Genomic DNA, 9,882 nt, shown 5'->3' on the forward strand with positions numbered 1-9,882 from the left:
CTTACGTATATAAAACGTTTATCGTGATATAATATATCTATACGGGATATCTACAGCCAAGATCGTGGCGTATACAGACTACTACGCGGGCTCGCGTAACCTTCCTAATTGGGTTTGGGACGCTTGCAAATAGTAGACAGGCCGCTTGCAAATAGTGGTACTCCTCGCCTATAAGTAACCTCGAAGTTAAAGCATCTTAATATTCACGCCCTATAGATCCGGCAGATCGTATAACGCTAAGAGATCGTGGTTGACTAGATCGCGACGAATAAGATAGTCAGCGACGGGATAATAAAGGCGTTATCTACGCAAAAGCATATTACCTTCGTTAAGATGCTTAGGATAGAAAAGAGCCCTGCCGGCTCGGTTTAAGCGGATCGATTACCACCGCCTTAATAGTGGTTTAGATTAGATTACGATCGCGATTAACGCGATCGTCAGATTAACTATAATTATATAACAATTCTCACGTTGTTTTTAGGGTCAATTTAACTATAGTTTTAGGATCACAATAAGGCACGAGCTGTTTAATAAGCCGTTGTCCTTTGGATTAATATCTAGGCTTAAATACCCTAGATTTTGAGCTTTAATTCGATCAGAACCGTCAGGATTAATCCTGCGGCTCTGGGGGGGGGGGGGGTATCAGGCATTTATGCCCAAATGCCCCGATATCCTGTTAGGTACATTCGCAAAGCCACGTCACACACTGCTCCGAATACGGCGGTACTTCTATTAGATGTATCATAGTGTTATTTCCTCTCTTTTACCTATATATTTATAATGATGATAATAAATATATTTAACGTCTGGGAGATCTCTAAGAAGAGCAAAGGACGCCCTATATCGTACCCTAAGGGGTCTATATACATAAACACCTTAATAAAGGTAAGTAGGGAAGTTCGAATAAGAGGGGTTATTCAGGTCTCGCGGGACGTTAAACGTCCACTAAGAGTATTTTCAGGTATTAGCCGAGCTAGGGCTAGGTGTGTGTTTCTATAGCTAGATAGGTTCTATCTCCTTAGTATAGCAAGCTAGTTTCTAAGAAGACTTAGCTATATAGCTATGGTTGTAGTTCTTCTATTAGGCAGTGCGTAAATGGTCTGACTAATATATCCCTATTGCTAGGACCCCTATTCCGTATAGGGGCTCCGGGTAGTCGTGGCGAATTAAAATTCGCGCACGGTTTCAAGGGGAGTAGGATTCGAACCTACGGCTTTACGCTACTACTAAGCGTGTCTACCACCTACGCTATCCCCCCGAACCTATATATTTAGGGAGCACTTATTCCGACTAGGGTATTTATTTATTCCGACTAGGGCCCTATTTTTATAGCCGGCGCTAGCCGCTAGCTATTATCTTTTATTATTTTTATTTTTATTTTTTATTAGATTAATTGGTTTAATATAAACAGTAGCTTATTATATTATTCGGATCGTCCTTTTACCCTTAGATACGATCGTTAATTAACTAATTAATTAGCTATAAGCTATCTTCCTACCGTATTACTCACGCTATCCTAGCTCTTCCTATAGCCTACGTATAGCCTTATCTATTCCCGACTAAGATCCAGCTTATATCGAGGTGTTTCCTACTAAATTTAGCTATGTTTATCCTCGCCCTCGCCCTCCACGTTATCTATAAGCTCTGCCACGGCCCCGACCACGACCCCGGCTATAACCCCGGCCACGACCCCGGCCACGAGGCCGATCCTATTACTCCTTTATAAACCGGGCGGTAACCTCTGCCTACCGCTAGTAAGCCCTCTCCTTATCAAGTTCCTATTCCGAAGGGTCGCTGGCACGCGTCGCTACATTCTATAGGCGCCTATTATTTCTATAAGGAATTAAGGTAACTAGTATATCGTTAGGCTTAATATATAGGCGGCCACGGCTAAATAGAATAACAATAAGGTTAAGTATATAATATAATCGATCCTTTATAATAAGATCGCGACTAAGGTACTAGTATAGATAGAACTTAAGATACGTAAACGGCTACGGATTAGCCTCCTACTCTTTTACTAGAATTATATACGAGCAGGGTAAGCCGAACTGGGTTTTAAATATATTAATATAATCTATTAATAATAGATTACCCTTCTTAATACCGATAGCTATACGATATTAGCCTAGAACTAGTACTAAGGCGGGCCTACTATATCTTATTCTTATATCTCCTATCTACTAATATAAGCGATAGTCTTAGATCTAATACGAGGCCTAAATAGCCTCCTCCGTATTATATTCGGATTAACGATTCTTTACTATTTCTTCTATACGTTCGGCTAAGAATTTAAGATCGGTAGTAGAGTTATATAGATAGCTCTTAATCTCCTTTGGCTCGACTCTACGCGTAACGTAACGCGTATACTAAAGTTCCGAAGCTATAAGGTCTAAAAAGTAACGAACTGCTTCCGCCACGGTATCTAAGTCTTAAGGATATATTAAATAACGGCCTCCTAGTCAGGGAACTCTTTAAGTATAAATAGCTAGGCGGCCTTATAATCCTTTTCCGATTTTATATATATAATAGCCTTCTAGACTATTATAAAGCCGTAAGGATTATACGGAATCTTACTATAATCGGGGAGGGACGTATAGAAAGGACCCTTAGGTATTAAGAGGTTACTAAAAAGAGGCGCTATAGTTTCGGAAGCTTTAAACGCCTCGCGTTATTAATCGGTATTATCGCCTTCCTAAATCTATTTATCTTTTATCTTACCTTATACGTTTTTATTTATATACTATACGTAGATCTACTATAAGGTATCGTTAAATACTATAGCTATAGCGTTCTTAAATACCTTATTAAAGTCTAAGATAATTATAAGCGGGCTCTTAATATTAAGGGCGACACGATATTTATCGAGACATTCAAGGGTCTATTCGTACGCTTCCTAGTCTTTTTTATTAATAAGGCAAAAGGCGATATTAAAGGTGCTCTGGATATTACTAATACTATAGATATTAACGAAGGGCATCTTAAACCGATTAGTCTTATATATATTATCGCTAATTATAACCTCGGGATTAAGCGTTTATATTTACTCGTATTATAGATAAGTCTAGATTATCGAAGTGATTACTCCCCTAAGCTATTAATAGCTATGCTTAATCCTACGCGTCTCGAATTCGCGGATTAGGGCTTATATAGGCGTATAGCCACTAAGTAACTCCTTCTATGCTATTAAGATCTTATTAACGATATCGCTTTATAGCTAAATCTAATAGAAAAGAATATATTAGATAGGGAAGAGTATAGAGGATTAAGTACTAACCTAGTCTGGATATTTCTTATGTATAAATAAGTAAATTATATAAGCCGATAATAGGGTTATACGGAATTACTAGCGGATCTCCTCCCTCTATTCGTCGGTCTAGTTCCTTTTATAGTGGATAGGATAGGCCGCGATATTAAGGCTTACCTTATGGTTATAATCAGGGTTTATAATCGTAGTAAACTAACGATTATTAATAAGATTAGCCTTAACCTGGAAGGGGCAGGCAGTCTTTTTCGAGGTTATATTAGGCCTCGCGCCCGTAATAACCGAAGGGCGTATAGAGCCTCCACGATTATAGCAAAGATTATAGCGGCGATATATACCGTCCTTAGCTAGGTTAGTTCGATATCGGATTATAATCGCGTATCCGTTATCGCGGGCCTACTTGTTAGCGTGGGTAAGAAGCTCTTTAATATCATCATATCTAAGGTTAAAAAACTAAGGCGGTAAAAGCGTTATTTTAACGTTATTATTAGAGATAGATAGTTATAAAGGTGGAAAAGACGATATCGTGGTTATAGTAGATAGATAAATTAGATTACCTGCCTAATTAATAGAAGGTTCGTGATAGCTAGCGGCTAGCGCCGGCTACAAAAAATAGGGCCCTAGTCGGAATAAACAAATGCCCTAGTCGGAATAAGTGCTCCCTATATTTAATATCGTAGACTGGTACTCTTTCATAGTGGACAATGAACACAAGTCACACTTCGTACGATATTAGTGTCCTGACACTTTTCAACAGCGCGTTGAAATAAATTATCGAACGGGGCCTAAACATTTTCCTGAAGCCTTGTGTTGTGTTCCCTGAGTATTCGCTTATCTTCCCAAGGAGCGCCTGCCGAATTTCTTGGTCCAGGAGGCATCCAGCCTGCTCAATTCAACGGCTGTTGGGCAGCCACTTCGCTTAGCCCGCCGTACATTGGCGGCGCTTATATCGCCGCATTCAGGTTGGGAAAGCTTATCTCCAAAGGTGTCCACTGCCCAGATCAGGACGCCATTTGTCCATCCAAATCCCTCGACAACTTCATACTCTCCACCCCCACCAGCTTCATTGGTGGAGTTATCGGAGTATTTCTCGAACATAATCCCTATGTCATCAGCATTGAATCCTTCAAGCTGCGGAATCTCGCTCGTGTAGCCTCCTGTGGCGTACCAAGCGCAGAAAGTCGAGTCTAGGTACCGCTGACCCAGACGTAGAGCAAGCTCCTGCACGTCGATATACGAAGGGTCCGACTCGCCAAAAGTCGGGGGTGTATTCAAGAGGCCTGCCATTAAGACGTGCATGAGAGGCGGCCAAACACTAGGTTGATCCCACTGCTCCCCGGAGTGAAGGTTTGTCGCAGGAATGCCTCCTGGCTTGTGATCGAGGTGCGTAGAAACACGTTCAAATGCCCTCTTCACCGCATAAGGGTTGTTTTTCAAGTGAAAGGGCGCGGCCCCTGTCCAAAACGGGAAGAATTGTGACACAGAGAAGGACACCTGCTGGCCAGCTGGCGCGTTGTTCCTTTCCGCGAACGTAACATCGTCATCCGCAGGCACGTAAGTGTTCTGCGCTGCCAATGTGAGGTTGTAATCGAAGTAGCCGAACAACGTCGAATTCCACATCAAGTCGTACATGGCTTCACTTCGATTAGCCGCCATCTGTGCCCATATTCTTGCCCCTGTCTCATTGCCAGTGCGGTTGAGGAACTGGGAAATTGTTACCTCGTTCCAGTACAGTATGGAATTGAGTTCCACGGGGATGGTATTTATAATATTGAGGGACCTGAGGGGGAAGTATACATCCCGAAGAGCATCACTGGGATATGCTAGCCAGCGAGCGGTATAATCCCACCCGCTTTCGGCGCCTGACGCAAGATTGGCATATACCATAGCCTTCTCATCATGCTTCAACTTGTACGTTTCCGGGTAGATTACTCCCGATTTGGCGTGATAGGATCCGTTAGACACAGTCACAAAGTCCTCATAGTATGATTCTGGACGCGGCTCGGTATTAGAAACATTGTATCTACGAGCAAGTCAATCGTTAGCCTCCACGTTTTGAGCAGTTGCGGGGGTGGCGTGGGAGGGACCCTGCTTGTTGCTTGGGTTCGAAAGTTGAGCGGGCGAGGTAACCACTTACAGGTTTAACTGGTATGTTTTGTCACCTTTGGTAACATTCACGGTACGATTGATGGTCCACCATTTATGTTCCTCGATCAGCAGGGGCAGGGCCCGATCCAAGAGATCGGTTTCGTTGGTATGCTCAATATAGACGCGTACCATCTGGGAGAGCAGGGGTGGTTGTGAACGGTTCAGATAGTATTTCCGTGCACCGTTCATGACGAATCCGTACTGGTCAATCAGGTCTAAAAAATTCTCAATTTGGTTTCGGGAGATCTGGGTGAAGGAACCCTTGGTTCGCAGGAGTCCCTCAAGGATCCAAAACGAGTCCCAATAGTATGGCTCTCGGAAGCGACCCCCGGCCACGACAAAGGGACGGCGAATGGGGATGAAGCTGTTCGGGCAGTTGCTGCAGTTACTCCCGGTTCCAGCATAGGTCCGAGTTAGGTCAGGCCAGATGTCAATGACCTTCCCGGTGAATTCGCGGATGACACTGTTGTTAATTTTGCCCAAGAAGACAGGATCCGTGTGGAGATCATGCACCTGCTCAAGTTCACCACCAGCCAGAGCGAAATTGGCCTTCAGAAAGTCATTTAGATCCGAATTGTTGCTCAGTGGCTTTGAAAGCGCATTGAACGCCATTTGTATCTCATCTAATGTCCTCTTCGCTGGCCTATCAGCCAATGTCAGATCTCGTGCAAATGCGAGGCAGATGGATGGTGTCCTACATATCCACGAATGTCTTGGAGTCATCAAATGGCCGAGCGAGCTGAATCTGGCTCAATATGTCGCCATGGCAATAAAGGGCAGAGTCGCAGGGTGCCGTGACTGAGCCGTCCTCGAAGACCTGAGGCCGCGCGAATGCAGAGATGAAGGCGGCGACAGACGCCAGGTACCGGGGGAATCTTGCCATGATTACCCCTTCCAATGTCCAGACCAGTTCAGGGGTCGCGCGAAAACGCCAGATGGAGCAGAATGATGACTGGGAGACTTTTGCTCAGGCCAGGACAAAGCAATATCTATAAGATAGCGTTTTTCAATGATGTGACACGGGAATGGAGGACAAAGCCGGACGGCTTGGATGGAATTACCCAGTCCGAACTTCGTCACCTGCTCGACATAAATGGGCATCCTGAGCTTTCCTGGCCCATGGCCAATTATACGGACCGCTGAAAGTAAACTGGGATGCTTAGGTACACTGTGTAGGCCTCATCACCCTCCGGGAGTAGAGCCCTCGTCTAGAGCAAACATGGTACGCTACTGGGAGTCGTACTACGTCTATTAAACTTGGAAGGATTGCGATTACATCAGTCGGGCAGCCGTTATCATCATATTACGTGTACCATGACGAAGCGGAGGAAGTGCACGAGTCCGGGGCCCGACTCGTCTCCAGAATGGGCAAAGGATCGCAGAAGCGTGAGGGCGTAGCCACTGACGGCTATACTAGGTACCCATGTAGGTAAGCTATTGTGACACAAGCGACGTCAGTAGTGACGGAATGGCCATATACTACACTAATTAATAATACATACCTACAGTGACGAGACAAAACTGTCGAGCCGATGTACTTACCACACCACGTTATAGGTGTGCGTAAGTAGGTACATCGGCTCGACAATTATGTCGAGTTACTGTACCTACCTAGGTAGGTAGCAAGGACATGCGCAGAAAAATCAAGGAGATCTCCCGAGACGGTTAAGGTACCGGTGAATGTATCATGGGCCGCACCCACGCGTTGGTTGAGTATGTACCGGTATTCGTACGCCCCCTGGTCATTATTTGCTCCCCACTTAATTTATTTAGGAAGGTGACGCGACCGCCTGTATAAGCAAGATCTTGGCCATATACATATACTGCGTACCAAAATCTTGTGTTAATTGAAACCTATTTGTAAGCAGGGCTGCAAAACCCTAGCCACCCAAAAGTCCCTGAGCTTCGTGGTAAGCGAGCCAACCAGACCAAGTGGTCGTTGTCGTTGCGAACTTCTTCCAAACTGACTTCTGCAGATTACCGCGCCGCCCACCACCATAGAATCCATCATCAAATACAGCTGTCACGATGGTGAGTTGCTATCTGATTTAGTGTTGTCGGCCGGGGTGTATATTATACCCAGACTGCGGGCTTCTGTGACTTGAGTCTCGACACGCCATTCTGAAGGCTATGAAACTAAACTTCCACGTTCGAAATGATATCTCAGACGGCTTGGCGGTGACATTGGCTAACATGACCATCTTTCGTAGGTTCGATACGCCACCGCCGAGATCTCGCCCGCAAAGTCGGCTCGCGCCCGTGGAGCCTACCTGCGAACCTCATTCAAAAACGCTCGTGAAACCGCACAGGCCATCAACGGCTGGAAGCTGGAGCGTGCTCTGGCCTTCCTCGAGAATGTGAAGGAGAAAAAGGAAGCTGTTCCGATGCGTCGCTTCGCTGGCGACGTCGGCCGTACCGCACAAGGTAGGAAGCTCTCGATTAGCAAGACCTCGTGGTCCGGGAAGGATTTACCAGTCCGCGGGATGAAGGCGTTGGATGGATTCAAAGAGACCCAAGCGGGGCCGTTTGGTGGAGGACAGAGCTGGCATACCACTCTGCCTGCATCTGTCGTGTGGCCTCAGTAATGGTGTCAGACTTGCTGACGACGGATACGTACGGACAGGCAAGCAATTTGGTGTATCCAAGGCTCGCTGGCCTGTGAAGTCCGCCGACTTCCTTCTCGGCCTGCTGAAGAACGCACAGGCCAATGCAGACGCCAAGGGCCTCGACACCGGCAACCTCGTGGTCAAGCACATCCAGGTCAACCAGGCCCCGAAGCAACGGAGACGGACTTACCGTGCCCATGGTCGCGTAAGACACCTCGACATTTTTCGGGCGACACTCCAATCCGGCAGCTGACATGTCCTGATATAGATCAACCCTTATATGTCCAGCCCGTGCCATATTGAGCTGATCTTGACCGAGGGCGAAGAGGTTATTCAGAAGGCTGAGGCCGTCATTGGCCGCCAGGCACATCTTACATCGAGGCAGCGCGGCGCACGCATCCGTAGGGCGCTCACAGCCGCTTAAAGAGGACAGCCTGGATCCTTAGGGGATGGAAGGGGTGAAAACACGGGGTTGGGGGATCGGAGTTCTGTGTGCGGATGATGTATGCATGCGCTGCGGCTTCTTTCTCTTTTTCTGGTGTACAGGCACGGCTATGGCGATTCAAAGCATTAGGGATCGGGTAAACAACAGAAGAAATTACTCTCTTACCCGACAGGCTGCGTTTGGAGCATGCGGAAAGGAAGAAATGACCCTGAGCAGCAAAGTAAGCTCTAGGTCGCCTGTTTCGTGGGCAGCCCTTGTTTGTTTGTTTCTCCTTTGAGGTTTCGGGGAACTCCGGGCATGCTGTTGACAGTCCTCCAGCAGCCTCGGGTCTCGGCCGTCTAGGGGTTCACCGAAGGAGCGATTGGCCGCAATGGCCCAACTATTTTCTAGACAAGCTAACTTAGCCAAAACGCTGGTTTCCAGGGGGATGTTTCCGGCACCCGTGCATTTCGATGTCGAACATCTAACAGCGAAGTCGAACCCAATACCGTATATTTCTATGGGATTAAATAGGGCCTGACTAGGGAGCCTAGACAGATTGATATCCGGGCTATAAAATGAGGCGAAATGAGGCGTTAAGTGGATACACAAAAACAATCCTAAGAGCCGTATATACCACGCCTACTTTGTACGTAACCTATTATAAGTTCGGTGCCTAAACCATTAGAACTCCTAAGGGTGCGTGTACTTCGTACAGGCAATCAGAGCTCTATGGCCCCCAGGCTTATAGCTTGTAAATAGCAAGGGCACCTACCTATATCTCTATAAATAAGCTTATATAGTATGTCTAGGTACTTACCTACCTTATAATAAGACGTACGTTACGACATAAATAGTATATATAAATTAGTTATAGTACTTAGAGATTTCGGCGTTACGGCCATAAATCCACCCTTAGCCTTATTTTATAGCCCGGATATTAATATATCTAGGCTCCCTAGTCAGGCCTATTAAATATAGAGGCAGGATATTACGACTATACTACTTGGATATTCCGACTATAGTTCTGACATAGACCCACTTTCTTCCTATTTCGGAATGACTGACATTGCTATGGTCGTAAACCACTTTAACGCCTTTTAACGCCTTTTAACGCTTTACTTTGTAGATTATTTTGATCGCTTAGATTAATTAAAGGCAGTAACTAAAATGATTTTGACTACTCGATTAAGACCAGCGATTCCATTTCGTGTCTATTTACCACCGATTAGAGCCTCTTTACGGAATCCAGTTCCCCGTCACTTATCACTTATATATCCAGCCTGCTACTCCTGTTATTATTATTGTTGCTGCTGTAATTAATAGATAAGCTTATCCGTTCGATTAAAGCCGATCGCAGAAGAAATAGCTCCGCGACCTCCTCCACCAATAATAACAGCTCCACGCCCTCTTCCACCTCTTCCACGGCCTCTTCTACG

General features: G+C 45.7%; 2 protein-coding genes and 1 non-coding gene across 3 annotated transcripts; 1 reads left to right on the top strand and 2 right to left on the bottom strand.

The window, feature by feature from the left end:
• Positions 1 to 1,186: 1,186 nt before the first annotated feature.
• ACRALDRAFT_t279 lies at positions 1,187 to 1,258 on the bottom strand. Its single transcript has one exon. It is a non-coding gene; the product is annotated as a tRNA-Thr (tRNA).
• A 2,643-nt stretch (positions 1,259 to 3,901) lies between these two features.
• Positions 3,902 to 6,400, bottom strand: ACRALDRAFT_1050204 (glycoside hydrolase family 37 protein). The gene is made up of 3 exons (XM_071015628.1): positions 6,112 to 6,400; positions 5,403 to 6,056; positions 3,902 to 5,288 (listed from the first exon to the last, which is right to left on the bottom strand). Exons 1-3 carry the CDS (start codon positions 6,294 to 6,296, stop codon positions 4,097 to 4,099), a joined length of 2,031 nt encoding a protein of 676 aa, XP_070871323.1. The 5' UTR covers positions 6,297 to 6,400; the 3' UTR covers positions 3,902 to 4,096.
• A 903-nt stretch (positions 6,401 to 7,303) lies between these two features.
• On the top strand, positions 7,304 to 9,129 carry ACRALDRAFT_1063554 (60S ribosomal protein uL22). Its single transcript, XM_071016815.1, has 4 exons — positions 7,304 to 7,444; positions 7,624 to 7,837; positions 8,037 to 8,224; positions 8,288 to 9,129. The coding sequence occupies exons 1-4, from the start codon at positions 7,442 to 7,444 to the stop codon at positions 8,441 to 8,443; spliced, it is 561 nt and encodes a 186-aa protein (XP_070871324.1). The 5' UTR covers positions 7,304 to 7,441; the 3' UTR covers positions 8,444 to 9,129.
• The last annotated feature ends 753 nt before the right edge of the window (positions 9,130 to 9,882 follow it).

Source organism: Sodiomyces alcalophilus, assembly GCF_042370955.1.
Source record: "Sodiomyces alcalophilus JCM 7366 unplaced genomic scaffold ACRALscaffold_9, whole genome shotgun sequence".
Classification (NCBI taxonomy): Eukaryota; Fungi; Ascomycota; class Sordariomycetes; order Glomerellales; family Plectosphaerellaceae; genus Sodiomyces; species Sodiomyces alcalophilus.

Bases quoted from the DNA above. Each gene is read 5' to 3' on its own strand.
- ACRALDRAFT_1063554 (XM_071016815.1), top strand. The intron at 7,838-8,036 runs GTAGGAAGCTCT...ACGTACGGACAG, and splicing joins CGTCGGCCGTACCGCACAAG to GCAAGCAATTTGGTGTATCC. The intron at 8,225-8,287 runs GTAAGACACCTC...GTCCTGATATAG, and splicing joins CTTACCGTGCCCATGGTCGC to ATCAACCCTTATATGTCCAG.
- ACRALDRAFT_1050204 (XM_071015628.1), bottom strand. From the start codon at position 6,296: ATGGCAAGATTCCCCCGGTACCTGGCGTCTGTCGCCGCCTTCATCTCT. The intron at 6,057-6,111 runs GTAGGACACCAT...ATTGGCTGATAG, and splicing joins TCCAAGACATTCGTGGATAT to GCCAGCGAAGAGGACATTAG. The intron at 5,289-5,402 runs GTAAGTGGTTAC...ACTTGCTCGTAG, and splicing joins AAAACATACCAGTTAAACCT to ATACAATGTTTCTAATACCG.